General features: G+C 43.7%; 1 protein-coding gene across 1 annotated transcript in view; it reads left to right on the plus strand.

Annotated features, from left to right (window-relative positions):
- DHX57 (DExH-box helicase 57) overlaps positions 1–12128 on the plus strand; it is a 295697-nt gene extending 283569 nt beyond the window's left edge. Inside the window, exon 24 of the mRNA XM_082251986.1 lies at positions 11518–12128. Coding sequence (XP_082108112.1) covers positions 11518–11661 — 144 coding nt within the window. The 3' untranslated portion in view covers positions 11662–12128. The remainder of the gene's footprint in view (positions 1–11517) is intronic.
- The last annotated feature ends 6617 nt before the right edge of the window (positions 12129–18745 follow it).

An 18745-nucleotide genomic window follows, 5' to 3' on the forward strand; every position in this document is an offset into this window, starting at 1 on the left:
CACAAAAACAAAAGGGAATACAAAAGATATGACAGAGAACATGTATCTCCCATAAATGTAAAATACATCTATAATGGGGTAAAGACGCAAAATGTTTAAATCTGAAAAAAAAAAAAAAAAAAATTATGAAAAAAGAGCGTTCTTTGGAATAAAACTCTTCACAATCAGTACAGATTGTACTATCAGTGTGGGCTAACCCCAAAAATAATTTCAACTCCTAATGTCAGATTAACAAGGCACATCTCAGGCTCATACAGTAAAGGACTAAGTTGCTATGAATTGCATTTCCTACACTAGAGTCAGCGCGCAAACCCCAATGGGCTGGAGATGCGCCTGGCTATAACTGTGTGTACATTCGTGGGAGGGGGCACACATTTTTAGGGGAAGGAAGCCGCATCCCTTGTCACCAGGTAACCAGTCTTCATTCTGAGGAAGGTAGTCACTTGTCTAGGTTTATAGGGAATAGTCAGGAAGACCAAAGAAATGTAATAGCAAGACTGAGAGGGGAGAGAGAGAAAAGGTTGAGGGGGAAAGTAGGATAAGACCTCACGTGCCGAATCCCACCATCCTGAAGCTGCCTTAATCCGGTATGGATCGAGAATCTCTAGTCAGGTACCTGACCCATGGGTCCAAAACCCTCTCAAACATCCTCATTTTATCATTCAAGATCGCTGACATGAGTTCATTGATCATAATCCAGGAAAGTTTGTGCTTGGGCTGTTTGAATGGCAAGACAGACGATTTCCAAGACTTTGCAATTATAATTTTTGCTGATATAAATATGAAGGCTATAAGACGTCTCTGGGGTCTTGAGGCTGTCTCCACCTTGCAGCCCAGCAAAACCTGTCTTGGGGATTTGATAAGGTTTACTTGGGTGAGGGTTTAGATAAAATTATACACCGTAAAGACCCTTTTCTTGGATCAACCCACCCTTACAGCACCTTGGGACCTTCTTTTTTTTGCCTGTCATGCAGAAACCACCCTTTGAACCCATGAGGGAACTCACCTTGAATAAAGTCTCCTGCAAGGTAGCCTTTTTGGTGGCTATTCTATTTAGTCTGTTAGACATATCTCAGAGTTAGACCCTCCTTTCTCTCTAAAGTAGTGTCAGGCCTCCACCTCTGTGAAGACGTAGTCCAGTCCTTTCTTTGTGTTGTACAACTCCAAAGGATATTGCTCTTCACTGTCTGGATGTGGTTAGAGCCATCAGAGTTTTCCTCAAAGCTACAGCTACTATCAGGAAAACAGACACTTTTTGTTTAACCCTCAGAACCTCGCAAGGGATATCCTGCCTCAAGATCCACCATTGCTATGTGGATAAGACATCTAATCATAAGAGCTTACATTTTAAAGGACAAAGCACCTTCTGCACTAACACGCCCTCACTCTACTAAATTAGTAGGCATTTGTTTTGGTTATTCTGATATCAGGCCTCTGTTGCCCAGCTGCCTAAGGCCCCCACCTGATCTTTTGTTCATAACTTTTTGAAATTTTACCAGGTGGACATCCAGCCACATCTTCTATGGATGCAGCTTTCGGCTGAAAGGTTCTTGCAGCAGCAGTCTGGGTTGGGTCTGTTGACCCTTTTTCTTGTTGGGCCCGTTGACACCGTTTTGTTTGCCGTATTGTTGCCCAGGCTTCTTATTTTTTGTTTGAGGACTTTCCAGGGTCAATGAATATCAAGCCTCTATCTTGCTGTATGATTAATATTAAAGGAATTTTGACTTACCTGTAAATTCCATATCTTGGAGTACAGTACAGAACACAGGCCACCCTCCCCTCTTCTTGTGGTGCATTGCTTGCTGCAAAACTGAGGACTCACCACTGAGTGGGATAGGGTTACAGGGGGCCTGTCCTTAAAGCTTTGCCTGTGTTTGATCTATATCATCTATAATCCAGGGTCTATGAATATCAAAGACATAAATAAAATACCAGGGAAGAGGTATGATCTCAGTGTGTAGAAAAATCTACTCGTATATAATATCTCAATTAGGTTGGTAAGTGTGTACCAGGAACCACAGGCAACCGTAGAATCACTAAATAAAAAGAGGGGGTATTTTGAGGGGATATAGATCCTCTCACGATGGTTGCAATCACTAGGCTCACAGATTTATGAGGTGCATAAATAAACTTTATTGGTGATTTCAAAAAAGATAGACAAATGAAAATAGATACATATACAAATACATGTAGCAATGATGATTCAATTGAATCATCTATTTAAAAACATAACTCTCTGGACTAATGATGGTAGGGTAGCTGAGGTCAGCAATATCCCAGCCAAACCTTGTCCACCCTCATAGTAGGTAATGCTAGAAGAGATCTATCCAGTGGGATAGTGTATCACTTCTACTATGGTCTGATCAACTGAACCAAGAGCTACCTATGAAGCTCACACTTATGGATGAAGGATAAGTGTAATCAGAACGTTCAAAACATGCATGAAGGTGTATTATAACAGTTCATACAGTATGTGCAAGTGGCAATTGCATAGGGCTTCTCCCGACTCTCATGGGAATATAATAGGAATAGTTGATATCACAATATGCCAATGTATAATGGGGAATAAAAAATGCCGATAATAGAAATGAAAAAAAGTGTACACTTAGTTTAGTACTTTGGCTTAAGCGTTGGAGCTCATATTGTGAGTATTAACGATCGCTGTAAAGTGATCTTGATACTTATGTCCGGAGGTATGACAGTGTGCAGCAGGTATTGGTGTAGGGGGAGGGGGGGGGGGGAAGGGAGAAATAGTGTCAGAACCAGATGATGAGTGGAATAAATAAGGAATTGCTCCCTTTTCTTGTGCGATGCACAAATGGTTAATTCTTGGGTCTGTGCTTAGTCAGCCATAAAGAGGGGCTCGTGGCACCCGGGACCAGGACAGTTGATAAAGGGGAGTAACTCCTTGTGTATTGGTGACAGAGATCTTCTGGGCTATGCCCGATCGTTTCTCTATGTCAGTGATTGATCAGTGTAAATACTCGGTGTCTTTACTCACCCCTTGTTGTCCGGTCGACCTGCCTCGGTGTCACAGAGCTACATTACCTCAAGGCTTTCAAGGGACATCCGGGTCTGTATTACTTAGCACAGCCTTCAATCCAGATCATCTATTTGCGGTCCGTTGTATGTAACGTGGCTCCGTTCCACCAATATAGTGCTTTGTCTTGAATGCCGTGTAGGGGGATCCGGCGGGGGAAGGTGAAGGGGGGAGATAGCTTCTTCCGTGTAAGTTCCTTCCGGGTTGCTGCACGCATGTGTCGTACCTCTAGGTGCCGGCGTTGCGGCATGTCGGGTCTTCCATGGAGTCGGAGGTTCCTGTGTGAGGATGGGCTTGGTGTTGGCGTCTGCCATTTGCCGTTGACGCGTTTCGCGTGATTACACACGCTTCTTCAGAACGTAGAGGGCACTATTCAGTGATGGTTTAAATAGTCTATGTTTAGTCTGTTTCTTTCCCATTGGGTAGTTTTGTTAATTAATTTTCGCCATCTAACCGAACTAGTGCCATCTTGTGGAGGAAACAGAGAATACCCTGTTTATTACATTTATTCCAGATTAATGTACATATAGGACAACAATTAAAACAAATAAGAAACTGACAAAGTATGCATGGATTCACGGATGGAAAATAATAAAAATAAAAAACTTATGTCAGTTTTCTAGACAAAAAATTCCCATTATTGGGAACACAAAATGAATTCCTACTGGAGATCCTGGACTTTGCACTGTGCAATAATTTCTTTCAATTTACAGGTCACTACTTCCAGCAAATAAGAGGAACAGCCATGGGAGCCCCATGGGCACCGTCCTATGCCTGCCTGCACCTGGGATTCTGGGAAGAGGAAGCTGTGGTCACCTCGTCTATGTACCACAGCCATGCACTCACGTGGCTGAGGTACATAGACGACGTGTTTATGGTATGGAAAGGCACACAACAAGAACTTGATAACTTCATGCTGGAACTCAACACAAACAACCGAAACATCCATTTAACCTATACCGCAGACAATTATCAAATTGCATTCCTGGACCTAAATATTTACCTAGAAAACGGTAAACTTAGAACAACCACTTACAGAAAAAGTACGGCAGCAAACACACTGCTCAGAGCAGACAGTGCACACCCAGAACCACTGAAGAAAGGTATTCCTGTAGGGCAATTCATAAGGTTGAAGAGAAAATGCTCCAACTACAATGACTACCTAATTGAAGCAAAGAAATTATACACAAGATTCAGAGAAAGAGGATATTCTCACAGAACCCTCCGACGAGCAAAACAAAAAGCAGGCCTAAAAACTAGGGACCAGCTCCTCGATACTTCAAAACCAAAAGACAATAAAAACACCAAGGCTCCACCTCGTCTAATTACAAAATTCGGAAATCAATGGAAGGATATTAGAGAAGTACTAAATAGACACTGGTACCTCCTACAAATAACAGACAGGATCAAAAACATAGTAGGCCCGAAACCACTATTAGTGGCAAAAAGGTCTAAAAATCTTGGAGATCACCTGGTGCATTCCGAATACACCAGATCAAATTCACAGAAAAACTGGTTGACAGACTTGCCTAAACTAAAAGGCATGTACCCGTGTGGACACTGCCACATATGTGAATTCGTGGAAAAAACCAATACTTTCACAGACTCGTCAGGTACAAGAAACTACAATATAAATTCATTTATAAACTGCAGTACCTCACGCCTTCTATACCAAATCACATGCCCATGTAATAAAATTTATGTTGGTAAAACCAAAAGAACACTCCGTATAAGGATAGGAGAGCACCTGAAAAGTATAAGACTAAAGGAGGAAACTCCAATTGCACAGCACTTCCTCGAAAAACATGAAGGCAACCCCAAAGGACTCAAAGTTAAAGGTTTCTGGGTACTAGAAATTCCAGCACGACGCGGTGACTTCGACCAAGTCCTACTGCGCCATGAGAAAGCCTGGATCTTTAGACTCGATACTTTAACACCTAAAGGTCTGAACAATGAACTAAGTCTGAAGGTCTTCCTGGACCCCTAGATCAATCTTTTGGATCTCAGCTCCTCCACATTTCAGATTACAACCTTCCCCATTGCTCTATAATATAAGATCCTTCAAATGATTATCCTGAGTAATACACAAAGTAAAATCTATAGAGTACTCAGAGACAATATCTAAAAATCCACTATCTATATAATATCTTCCATTTATTGCACACTAAATTAATGTACCACTATGTCGCCTTTACGGACGCCATCCGTTAAATATCAAATAAAACTGACATAAGTTTTCTATTTTTACTATTTTCCATCCGTGAATCCATGCATACTTTGTCAGTTTCTTATTTGTTTTAATTGTTGTCCTATATGTACATCAATCTGGAATAAATGTAATAAACAGGGTATTCCCTGTTTCCTCCACAAGATGGCACTAGTTCGGTTAGATGGCGAAAATTAATTAACAAAACTACCCAATGGGAAAGAAACAGACTAAACATAGACTATTTAAACCATCACTGAATAGTGCCCTCTACGTTCTGAAGAAGCGTGCGTAATCACACGAAACGCGTCAACGGCAAACAGCAGACGCCAACACCAAGCCCATCCTCACACAGGAACCTCCGACTCCATGGAAGACCCGACACGCCGGCACCTAGAGGTACGACACATGCGTGCAGCAACCCGGAAGGAACTTACATGGAAGAAGCTATCTCCCCCCTTCACCTTCCCCCGCCGGATCCCGCTACACGGCATTCAAGACAAAGCACTATATTGGTGGAACGGAGCCACGTTACATACAACTGACCGCAAATAGATGATCTGGATTGAAGGCTGTGCTAAGTAATACAGACCCGGATGTCCCTTGAAAGCCTTGAGGTAATGTAGCTCTGTGACACCGAGGCAGGTCGACCGGACAACAAGGGGTGAGTAAAGACAACGAGTATTTACACTGATCAATCACTGACATAGAGAAACGATCGGGCATAGCCCAGAAGATCTCTGTCACCAATACACAAGGAGTTACTCCCCTTTATCAACTGTCCTGGTCCCGGGTGCCACGAGCCCCTCTTTATGGCTGACTAAGCACAGACCCAAGAATTAACCATTTGTGCATCGCACAAGAAAAGGGAGCAATTCCTTATTTATTCCACTCATCATCTGGTTCTGACACTATTTCTCCCTTTCCCCCCCCCCTCCCCCCACACCAATACCTGCTGCACACTGTCATACCTCCGGACATAAGTATTAAGATCACTTTACAGCGATCGTTAATACTCACAATATGAGCTCCAACGCTTAAGCCAAAGTACTAAACTAAGTGTACACTTTTTTTCATTTCTATTAGGGGCATTTTTTTATTCCCCATTATACATTGGCATATTGTGATATCAACTATTCCTATTATATTCCCATGAGAGTCGGGAGAAGCCCTATGCAATTGCCACTTGCACATACTGTATGAACTGTTATTATACACCTTCATGCATGTTTTGAATGTTCTGATTACACTTATCCTTCATTCATAAGTGTGAGCTTCATAGGTAGCTCTTGGTTCAGTTGATCAGACCATAGTAGAAGTGATACACTATCCCACTGGATAGATCTGTTCTAGCATCACCTACTATGAGGGTGGACAAGGTTTGGCTGGGATATTGCTGACCTCAGCTACCCTACCATCATTAGTCCAGAGAGTTATGTTTTTAAATAGATGATTCAATTGAATCATCATTGCTACATGTATTTGTATATGTATCTATTTTCATTTGTCTATCTTTTTTGAAATCACCAATAAAGTTTTTTTATGCACCTCATAAATCTGTGAGCCTAGTGATTGCAACCATCGTGGGAGGATCTATATCCCCTCAAAATACCCCCTCTTTTTATCTATGAATATCAAGCTTGTATCCTGTACTGTTCTCCAATATATGGAATTTACAGGTAAGTCAAAGTTCCTTTTTTGTAGAGCTAGATAGGCGTAGATACAGTATGTTGAATGTGCTACTGCACTTTATATATTGGATTTAATGAATATACACGTACAGTTTAGAACCTCTTGCCTACAAATTTACAAACTAGAAAAAATGACATCAATCATGAGTACAGCTATATTCAACACTGCGTTTATGGCCACAATCCCAAAAGCCTAACTACGCAAATGACAGGCCTGTGAGGATTAAGAAAATCCAAATTGACGCTAGTAGAAAAGTATTTGGAGCGAATGTTCAGCAGCCATTGACAATCCCAGTGTTTTTAGAACAGTATATTTGGCAGAATTGCTGAGTATTTTTAGGATAGAAATTTGCCATTGCTGGCTTTTTGTAATGTGCAAGCTCTGGGGCTGCCATTTTTATTCTTCCTTTGCTATTTATCTATACTGATGTGGTACAAATCAGCTGGTCAGTAGTCCTTACTCCCAGGTACAGTTCTAGTTGGCACATAAGGAAAGATAAGAAGGTAGCCCTTGAGTTTGAACCTTTAAATATCAGATAGGCAAATGCAGTTCTTACAGGGAGTGCAGAATTATTAGGCAAATGAGTATTTTTGAGGATTAATTTTATTATTGAACAACAACCATGTTCTCAATGAACCCAAAAAACTCAATATCAAAGCTGACAATTTTTGGTAGTAGTTTTTAGTTTGTTTTTAGTTTTAGCTATTTTAGGGGGATATCTGTGTGTGCAGGTGACTATTACTGTGCATAATTATTAGGCAACTTAACAAAAATCAAATATACAGTATACCCATTTCAATTATTTATTTTTACCAGTGAAACCAATATAACATCTCAACATTCACAAATATACATTTCTGACATTCAAAAACAAAACAAAAACAAATCAGTGACCAATATAGCCACCTTTCTTTGCAAGCACACTCAAAAGCCTGCCATCCATGGATTCTGTCAGTGTTTTGATCTGTTCACCATCAACATTGCGTGCAGCAGCAACCACAGCCTCCCAGACACTGTTCAGAGAGGTGTACTGTTTTCCCTCCTTGTAAATCTCACATTTGATGATGGACCACAGGTTCTCAATGGGGTTCAGATCAGGTGAACAAGGAGGCCATGTCATTAGCTTTTCTTCTTTTATACCCTTTCTTGCCAGCCACGCTGTGGAGTACTTGGACGCGTGTGATGGAGCATTGTCCTGCATGAAAATCATGTTTTTCTTGAAGGATGCAGACTTATTCCTGTACCACTGCTTGAAGAAGGTGTCTTCCAGAAACTGGCAGTAGGACTGGGAGTTGAGCTTGACTCCATCCTCAACCCGAAAAGGCCCCACAAGCTCATCTTTGATGATACCAGCCTAAACCAGTACTCCACCTTGCTGGCGTCTGAGTCGGACTGGAGCTCTCTGCCCTTTACCAATCCAGCCACGGGCCCATCCATCTGGCCCATCAAGACTCACTCTCATTTCATCAGTCCATAAAACCTTTGAAAAATCAGTCTTGAGATATTTCTTGGCCCAGTCTTGACGTTTCAGCTTGTGTGTCTTGTTCAGTGGTGGTCGTCTTTCAGCCTTTCTTACCTTGGCCATGTCTCTGAGTATTGCACACCTTGTGCTTTTGGGCACTCCAGTGATGTTGCAGCTCTGAAATATGGCCAAACTGGTGGCAAGTGGCATCTTGGCAGCTGCACGCTTGACTTTTCTCAGTTCATGGGCTCTTATTTTGCGCCTTGGTTTTTCCACACGCTTCTTGCGACCCTGTTGACTATTTTGAATGAAATGCTTGATTGTTCGATGATCACGCTTCAGAAGCTTTGCAATTTTAAGAGTGCTGCATCCCTCTGCAAGATATCTCACTATTTTTGACTTTTCTGAGCCTGTCAAGTCCTTCTTTTGACCCATTTTGCCCAAGGAAAGGAAGTTGCCTAATAATTATGCACACCTGATATAGGGTGTTGATGTCATTAGACCACACCCCTTCTCATTACAGAGATGCACATCACCTAATATGCTTAATTGGTAGTAGGCTTTCGAGCCTATACAGCTTGGAGTAAGACAACATGCATAAAGAGGATGATGTGGTCAAAATACTCATTTGCCTAATAATTCTGCACTCCCTGTATATTACGGTCTTAGGTCCTTTTTAAAGCAGAACTCCAGTGTTTCCTCCCCAAAACAGATGCATTGTGTATGTAAATTAATCACAATCCCACTATCATTTTATCTGTATCTTACCTTATTTAGCTGTAAAAAGCATGTTTGTGTGGCTGTAATGTCACTCCTCCTTGCTGAATTTCAAAGTTCTCTGACTTCCTGTTTCTTTCCTTTAGCGGTCCTGATACCACATATCCCATCATGCTTTGAGCCTCTGTAATTTCAGGGCAGATTATGGGAGTCACTTGTAGCACTTCTGGGAATTGATGTGGGTGGGTCTGAATGCAGATCACTCAGTCTGCAAAGTAGGTGTAAATGTGTCATTTCTGTCTGCAGCATGCCAAAGAATCATAGCTTACTACAAATCTACAGAGGAAGGGCTATGGGGGTTTTTATGAAGGGGTTTCCTTCAAATGTAAATAATCAGAACACAGAGAGCAGGGCTGTGGGAGGGGTGGGACTCTCCCTGTTTAGACTGGTCGGCATTTTCAACTGGGCAGGCTTGGATTCTGATTGTGATTCATTCAATCCTGTGCAGCAGTAGCACAGCTAGCTTTCATAACAGGCTGTGTTATATAGGGGTTTCCTTCTTGAATAATGCTGTGATCTGTGAGGCAGGACTTGGTAGGATTTGACTCTTTCTGTAGGTGTGACTGGGTGGGATTACATGCTAATGAGGATGTATTCAATCCCACCCACCATCAGAGCTGTAAAGTAAGTTACATTGTTTGCAGACTCTGAAAGACTACAGAGGGGTGTGTCCTAGGCTAAAGATTGAGCTGGAAGTGGCTGTAAGGCCCTCAGTCTACATCCAGACTATACAGACACATGGTACAAAGCCAACAATAAACCTAGAATATCAGATCTGTAGACAACAGAGCAACATAGTACAGAGGTATGATCTATGCTGGGACTGATCATTCCATTCAGTTCTAGTAAAAAAAAAAAAAAAAAAGTTGAGTTTAGCTTTAAAAGATCAGTCCAAGGTCAAGCCTGGTTGAGTCAGTTTCTGGCTGCTTATATGTATTGAATACTTCAACTCTGAGATCTTGTGAAAATCGTTGACTCTACTTCTGCCCACCTTCTTATGTCACAACACCTTCTTTTTCAGTCTCTATGATATACAGTAAAATAGATTTTTTTAAAAAATCCAACAGAAATACTTTCTTCTGTCCGCAGGAGTAATATAGTGTTATGAATTGCAGCACAGATATTTCACATTCCTTGAATGATATTATAAATTGTTGTGGTTCAGCTATCTAGCCCCCACCAAAAACGTAAATATCACTTTTAGCTGGATTGGCCCTTAACCGGTTGCCGACCGCCGCAAGTACATATACTGCGGCGGTCAGCCCCGGCCAGGCAAAGTGACGTATGGGTACGTCACTAGCCTGTCACTAGCTTGTGAGCCAAAAGCGGTCGAGCGCACGCCCGCGGTGGCGCGCCCACCCGGCTCGTTCCTTAACAAGTCAGTGCGTGTGACCGGCAGACCCGATGTCCGCCGGTCACTTGCGATCGTTCGCCGTGAAGGGAGAAAGGCAGGCGGCTAATGTAAACAAAGCCACCTGTCATTCTCCCCTGTGTAAAAATGGAGATCACACGGTTCTACTATGTAGGAACGTTGATCTCTGTTCTTACACCAGTAGCCATGTCCAATCACAGATAGAAACACGCCCCTAGGGACATACTTAACCCATCCTTCCCCAATAAAGTTAACCCCTTCCCTGCCAGTGTCATTTTTACAGTAACAGTGCATATTTATAGCACTGATTACTGTAGTAATGTCACTGGTACCCCCAAAAGTGTAAAAAATGTCAGTCAAGGGTCAGATCTGTCCGCCGCAATGTCGCAGTCCCGCAAAAAAAATCGCAGATCGCCGCCATTACTCGTTAAAAAAAAAACAACAAAAATTACAAAAATCTTTCCCTTAGTTAGTAAACGCAATAACTTTTGCACAAATCAATCAAAATACGCTTATTGTGATTTTCTTTTACCAAGCATATGTAGCAGAAAACAAATTGGCCAAAAATGTTAAAAAAATTTGATTTTTACATTTTTTTGGGGGGGGAATTTCATTTAAAAAAATGTGAAAAATATTGTTATTTTTGCAAAATTGTCGCTCTTTTTTTGATTATAGCGCATGATCAAAAAATCGCACAGGTGATCAAATACCACCAAAAGAAAGCTCTATTTGTGGGGAAAAAAGGACGTCAAATTTGTTTAGGTACAGCATCGCACGACCGCGCAATTGTCCGTTAAAGTCACGCAGTGCCGAATCGCAAAAAAACCCCTGGTCAGGAAGGGGGTAAAATCTTCCGGGGCTTAAGTGGTTAAATTTCACATTAGTTGCCTCGTCACAGGCTGCATACCTGCATAAAGCTAGAGCTATGATTACAAATATGTACATTAACCATGCCATGTTTCTTTCAGATTGCAGAACTGGTGAAAGAACTTCGCAGTGAACTAGACCAGCTTTTACAAGATAAAATTAAGAATCCTACAATGGACCTGCATACCTGCCCGCGTGGCTCCCGAATTATTGCCATGATTGTCAAACTGGTGACAACACAGTGATCCTGGGATCATGTTAAAATATTTCATTGTCCTTTTACTTCTGCAGTTGAATTGAAACAGCTAAAGAATGTTTATTGTATGTGAAAACATAAAACTGTGGTATGGTATTTAACAAGCTGAAGGATCATTTTACTTTCAGTGAAAATTGTTTATAAGGCCTACTCAATCATGAATATCAAACTATTCTTAAAGTATTGATAATTTTTGCTTCTGGATAAACATTTTGTTCATGCAGAATGATTGGTTGTTGCCTCTAAGATGCCCACAAACTGGAAGGTGATAGTAGATTATTCAGCTGATTTGTAGCTAGTCTGCCGATTTATTATGGTTTATAATTACAGCTACTCTCATGAAAGAAATATGTAGGCTGCCTCTTTTTCCAAAAATTCCAATTGTCTCACTGTCATGCTATAGCTTTGGCCATAATACTTTTATCTTCACTGACCTAGAGCAAGTATAGGGTTATGACTTTATCATTAATTTTCTGTGTGCTGCTTCTAGGTGTGTGACAGGTATTAAAGCCAGTAACAGCCAGGCACATTATTAGCAATGTCACCCCTTATATTTCTTTCATTATAGATGTATTTTCAATTTAACGAAGGTCAGACATTGGTCAGCCAGGACTTAGAAAATGTGGTCATTTGATGAATTGTCAGTATGATGTCAGGTATCATAGCAAATTCGTACTGTTGCATCAGGTTATCATTGTAGGTACATAATAGCTAGATCCTATAAGCTTTGGCCATAAGCAGATATGGACAATGTATTACTGCTGCTTTTCTTATAAAGGCACTATCAAGGGTAGGGTAATTTTCCATAAAAATTCTCTAACCCCCACCTTTGCCATCTTACCTGTCCTGTACTAGGAGGACCCAGCTTTCCTTTGGAGGACAGCTGCAGCATTGTTTGGATCCTCTTCAATGCTGGCCACATCTGCGCAGTGAGCCCTTATGTTCAGTAAACATGGGAGGTTTTTTTTGTCCAACCCAGCTGCCTGAACGAAAAAAAAAACAGGTCACCGTACTAACACCTCCAAAGTTAGTGTGCCGATCTCCACGCTGAGCTATTGTGTTACGGGAAGTGGACTGCCCCCATAAATTAATCAGAAGCAGGTCGTCTGGTGCAACCTTTTCTCCAGCAAGAGCAGTGAGCAGCACAGCCGTGAAATCTCACCTCAAATTTCACAGTGCCTTAGATCTCACACGGCAGATGTACTTATAAGGGTATAATCATTGCAAGTGCAGTATATAGGAAGAATTCGAGGCCAATGGTAGATTTTGTAGGCTACTGCCAAGGCTCCATAAAAAGGTCTAGATTACAAATCTGAACTTTTTGAACCCAGGTCAACTTTAAGTTGCACCATTACAGACATATTAGGCAAACTTATCATCACAAATATCACAAATACATTCTTGGATTACCTCATAACCCAGAGAATAAATGTGCATGCTGGTATATACATTCTGAAAAGGTGTCTCTTTTTTGAAAAAGGACTTTCAGAAATCAAACATCTGAATAAGCTGCTGATAAAAGTATGTAAAGCCACCACCTCTAAAAATAAATTCAGATATATAGCATTTGTCGCATTTTTGCCTTGAGCTCTTCTAATCATAAACCCTGATTCTCAAGCACACTGCTCAAAAAAATTAAAGAAACAATTTTTATTCACAGTATAGCATCACGTCAATTAGACTCATGGACTATTGAACTAGTCAGTTAAGTAGCAGAGTGGGTTGTTAAGCAGTTTCAGCTGCTTTGGTGTTAATTAAATTGGCAACAGGAACACTAGATAAGCAAAAATGAGAAAACCTCCAAAACAGGAATGATTTTACAGGTGGAGGCCACTGACTTTTTTTTTTCCCCCTACTCTTTTCTGTCTGTTTTGCATTTGGCTAGGGTCAGTAGTAGTACTAGTAGCATGAGCCAATACCTGGACCCTATAGAACAGGGATATGCAAACCATGGCCCTCCAGCTGTTGCAAAACTACAACTCCCATCATGCCTCTGCCTCTGGGTGTCATGCTTGTGTATGTCAGAGTCTTGCTATGCCTCATGGGCCTTGTAGTTCTGCAAATTCTGGAGGGCCACAGTTTGCACATCTCATCTATAGAGGTTACATAGGCAGTCCAACTCCTCTAGGATGGCACATCAATACGTGTCATTGCCAGGTTTGCTGTGTCTCCCAGCACAGTATTAAGAGCATGGAGGAGACTCCAGGAGGAAGGCAGTTACTCTAGGAGAGCTGGACAGGACCATAGAAGGTCCTTAACCCATCAGCAGGAGCGGTATCTACTCCTTTATGCAAGGAGGAATAGGATGACCTCCAGCAGGCCACCGGCGTGAATATCTCTGACCAACCAATCAGAAACAGACTTCAGGGTGGCCTGTGGGTCCTGTGCTCACTGCTCGGCACCATGGAGCTCAATTTGTATTTGCCATTGAACACCAGAATTGGCAGGTCTACCACTGGCACCATGTGCTTTTCACAAATGAGAGCAGGTTCACTCTTAGCATATGTGACAGACATGAAAGGGTCTGGAGAAGCTGTGGAGAACGTTATGCTGCCTGTAACATTCAGCATGACTGGTTTGGTGGTGGGTCAGTGATGGTCTGGAGAGGCATATCCATGGAGGGATGCACAGACCTCTACAGGCTATACAATGGCACCCTGACTACCATTAGGTATCAGGATGAAATCCTTGGACCCATTGTCAGAACCTACCCTGGTGCAGTGGGTCCTGGATTTCTCCTGGTGCAAGACAATGTCTTGCTTCATGTGGTGAGAGTATGCAGCCAGTTCCTGGAAGATGAAGGAACTGATATCATTGAATGGCCCCCACGCTTGCCTGACATATCCAATAGAACGCATCTGGGACATTGTTTCGGTCCATCCGATGCCACCAGGTTGCACTTGAGTCTGTTCAGGAACTCAATGATGCCCTGGTCCAGATCTGGGAGGAAATACCCCGGAACGCCAATCGTCCTCTCATTAGGAGCATTCCCTGACATTGTTAGGCATCCATACAAGCACATGGGGTCATACATGCTACTAAGTACTATTTTGAGTTGCTGCAATGAAGTGTAAGCAAAATGGACTAGCCTACTGCATCCTTTCGTTCCTAACACATTACCCAGTCCATATCAGTATAGATATCCAGCCTGAGATTTTTCTCCCCCATTTTGATCAGATGCATTTTTAAAGTGTTCCTTTAATTTTTTTAAGCAGTGTATATGACTAACATACTTTAACTTGTATAGCCATTTACTTCCCTATTAAATCAGGTTAACTCTACTAATCTATCTGCTGGGTGGCTATAATAAAAAGGAGGCCACCAATGTTCTACTACTTTAGTTAATTCTCTTCCTCTAGCCTGGTATTTAAACAAGCAGCAGGACATTGAGATTGTCCATGGGTACCCTTTACCTATAGAATGGGATTTCTCTTTCGTTCACTGACGGACACAGCTCCATATCCATTGGGCTTATGCTGCTCTCTCTTCAGGATTAGGATTAGGCGAAAACTATTTTGGCTACGCTTTTGAGGCATCCCCAGGGGGTATATACCCTCACTTCCCGCTATAGGACTTCAGTTTTTTCTGGCTCCCTGCTGGGATCTGCGGTCCTGGCATTTTTTTTCTTTTTACATGGAATTTTTGTTCTTCATTTGTTATTTTCTGTCTGTGTGAACTACAATCAACAGCTGGGCGACGCACTGGATATCATAGATCCTTATGTTCTTCCCAGTCTGGCCTGCGAGCATGACCCAACTATTAGCTCTGCGCTAGGTTGGCTGCGACATAGCCCCACTGGACAGGGGCTGGCCTGGCGAGTGAAACACCCCTCGGGAAGACGCATAGCCCTGGTCATGACAATAGTCACGACCAGAGTCGCAACATACCTCTGGCTGCAGCACCCCCATTCCAAGATGGCACGGTGGACTGCCAGGAGTGGTGCCTGATTGTTGGTTCCCAGGTGTGGTGAGTAGTGTCCCTTCTCTTTTCTCTGGGGAATACTGGGGAGGACCTGTGCCCTTCCTCGGGGTTGGTAGGACCTCAGGCCGGCGGCAGCTCCCTACTGTTGTACCTGCGTCAATGGGTGTGCAGGGGGTCCCCGTGGGGGCTCCCCTCTGGTGGACTTAAGTACCACGGGGTCCTGGTTGCCAAGCGGCACCACCATTTTGTTGTGGATGGCTGTATTTGGCCTCTGTGACCATGTTTGTGTAGTCCGGGGGCCATGTTTTTGGAGTTTCTCATTGTAGTCAATGCGGAGGCCATTTTCTTGAAGCGGTGACAGCCTCTAGTGACAGTGTCAGCGCTTCCTCTGTATCCAGTTCTGAGTGTATGGTGGTGAGTCCCTGCTGGTATATAGCCCCCTCTCTGCTATAGCAGCGCAGCTGGGGTGCTGATCCTTGTAGTACCACAACGGTAGCGGAGTGAAAGGGGTTTTTTGCAAACAAAAAAAAAAAGTTTTTCATTGTACACAGTGCGACCTTTTGATTTAATCATGGATCACCTGGAGCATGCATCACTACCTGACCCACTCTCAGAAGCTGCGGGACCTTCAGGGTCTTAGTCTGCCCTGGCAGCCATGACAGCGGCCCTGCAGTCACTTGTGTCAAAGGTTGATATGGCCCTGCAAAAATGGCCTGGCAAGAAGCACCCCCCACCTTTACCTGTATACCCCGCCTCCTCAAAATCTGAGGTGGATTTGGCCACCTACAGAGGCGAGTCAACCCACTGGGTCTGTGCCCATGCACCCTGAGTGCTCTAACAGTGAGGATGAATCCTCTTCCACTGCAGTCGCGCATGAAAAAGCGCCCGTGGAAGCACTGATTGTGTCAGTGCAGGAAACATTACAGTTGGAGAACTCCCCTGATGCGGAGTCGGTTACTCCAGTTTGGCACCCGCAGATCATCCAAGGTGACTAAGGTGTTTCCCTTTCCTGCCTATCTTGACGAGATTGTCGCTAGTCAGTGGGGTTTCCCGAAACGCATGGTTGGAATACCTAAGCGTTTCGCTAGGAGATATCCCTTTGAGGAGTCTCCCTTGAAGAAGCTGACAGTTCCAACAATAGTGGACTCTCAGGTTTCCAGGTTGAATAAGGCCACACTTTTACCATTGGAGGATTCCCTGTCTTTTAAGGACCCTGTGGACAAGAGAACTGAGGCTCTGGTCCAATGACCTTTTCACCATGATGGGTTTAATTTTTAGGCCGATGTTTGCTGAAATCAGCCTCAGCCCGGGTGTTTCTCCCAGAGAAAAAACTCCAGAAGTTGCAGTATGCGATTCGGCTCCTGTTATCCAATCAGTGGTCCTCTCTCAAGATTTGCATGCAAGTGCTGGGATTGATGGTTTCCACTTTCAAGGTGGTTCCGTTTGCTTAGTTTCATACCAGACCTCTGTAAAAGGAGATTCTTGCCAAATGGAACAAGAATCCACAGTCCCTAAACAATCTGATCCTGTTGAGCTGGGGTATGAGGGGGTCCTTGATATGGTGGCTCCACTCCCCGGTGCTTCGACAGGGAAAATTGTTTCTCCCCCTGTACTGGACAGTGTTCACCACGGATGCCAGCCTGTTTGGGTGGGGGAGGTGTCTTGGGCAGGGTTCTGGCTCAGGGGGTTTGGATTCTGAAGGAGTCCAGCCTGCCAATCAGTATCCTAGAGATTCGGGCAATCGGGCTCTGCCTGTCCCTTTGGACAGATCGTCTGCAGGGGCGCCCGGTAAGGATTCAATTGGACAACGCCAAGGCTGTGGCGTATGTCAATCATCAAGGGGACACCAAAAGTGCCCTAGTGGCCAGCGAAGTTGCCGGCATTCTAAAGTGGGCAGAAGGTTTTGTTCCAGCCCTCTCTGCTGTGCATATTCCAGGGGTGAAAAATTGGTAGGCGCTGGATCAGGAGGAATGGTCTCTTCACCCGGAGGTTTCAACAACTGTGTCTCCGATGGGGACCTGTTGGCCTCTCATCTCAACCGGAAGGTTCAGAGGTTTGTGGCAAGGTTTTAGGATCCTCTGGCGGTTGCCTCATACGCTCTATCCTCTAATGCACAGGTGTCAAACTGGCGTCCCTCCAGCTGTTGCAGAACTTCAAGTCCCATGAGACATTGCAAGGCTGACAGGTACAAGCATGACTCCCACAGGCAGAGGCATGATGAGACTCGTAGTTCCATAACAGCTGGAAGGCCGCCAGTTTGATACCCCTGCAATGCATGCCTTTCCTCCACTTAAACTTCTGTCGAGGCTTCTGCGCAGAATCGAGGCTGATGGGATTTCAGTCATTCTGGTGGCTCCAGACTGGCCTCGCAGGTCTTGTTACGAAGATCTAGTTAGACTGATCGCCGATGTCCCTTGGAGACTCCCTCTCAGAGAAGATCTTTTGGCTCAAGGACCAATCTTCCATCCTGCTTTATGGTCACAGGCTTTAACAGCTTGGCTATTGAAAGTCAAGTGCTGAAGGACAGAGGTTTGTCAGAATCGGTAATTGTTACGCTGTTGAAGGCTATAAAATCAACTTCTAGGAAGATTTATCATAGAGTCTGGAGGGCGTACATTACTTGGTGTGAGTCTCGAGCGGTTTCCCCCCATTCCTTTTCGGTGTCTCATCTTTTGGAGTTCCTCCAAAGAGGTGTAGATCAGCGTTTGGCCCTGGCCACCTGCAAGGGCCAGATCTCCACCTTGCAACAAGGTTCCTTGCCCTTCTTAGTAGCCTGCAGAAGAAAAGTATTCTTCCTCCCTGTGAGACCTGTAATGATGTCATCCAGGGTAGCTCCAAACAAGCAATCTCCATAGGACCACTGCCAAAACAGAAAGACGAGCCATCAGGGGAGCTGCATCCAAAGAGGCATCACAGATAAACTGCAGCCCCTGGACGAGCTGGTCCACCAGCTCGGCAAAGGAAGGGAGTAGCTGTTCCCCCTTTAGGTCATGGCGTAAGAGCTTAGCCCACTCGGTCAGAGTTTGCAACACTAGGGCAATGGCGAATACCGGCTTCATTTCCGAACCAGCCAGAGCGTACATATTGCAGGCCACCGCGTCCACCTTCCGGTCAGCCGGATCCATAAAGTAAAAGTCCAAATGCAGCGCTAA

The sequence above is a fragment of the Pelophylax lessonae genome, assembly GCF_965119305.1.
Source record: "Pelophylax lessonae genome assembly, chromosome: 3".
Classification (NCBI taxonomy): Eukaryota; Metazoa; Chordata; class Amphibia; order Anura; family Ranidae; genus Pelophylax; species Pelophylax lessonae.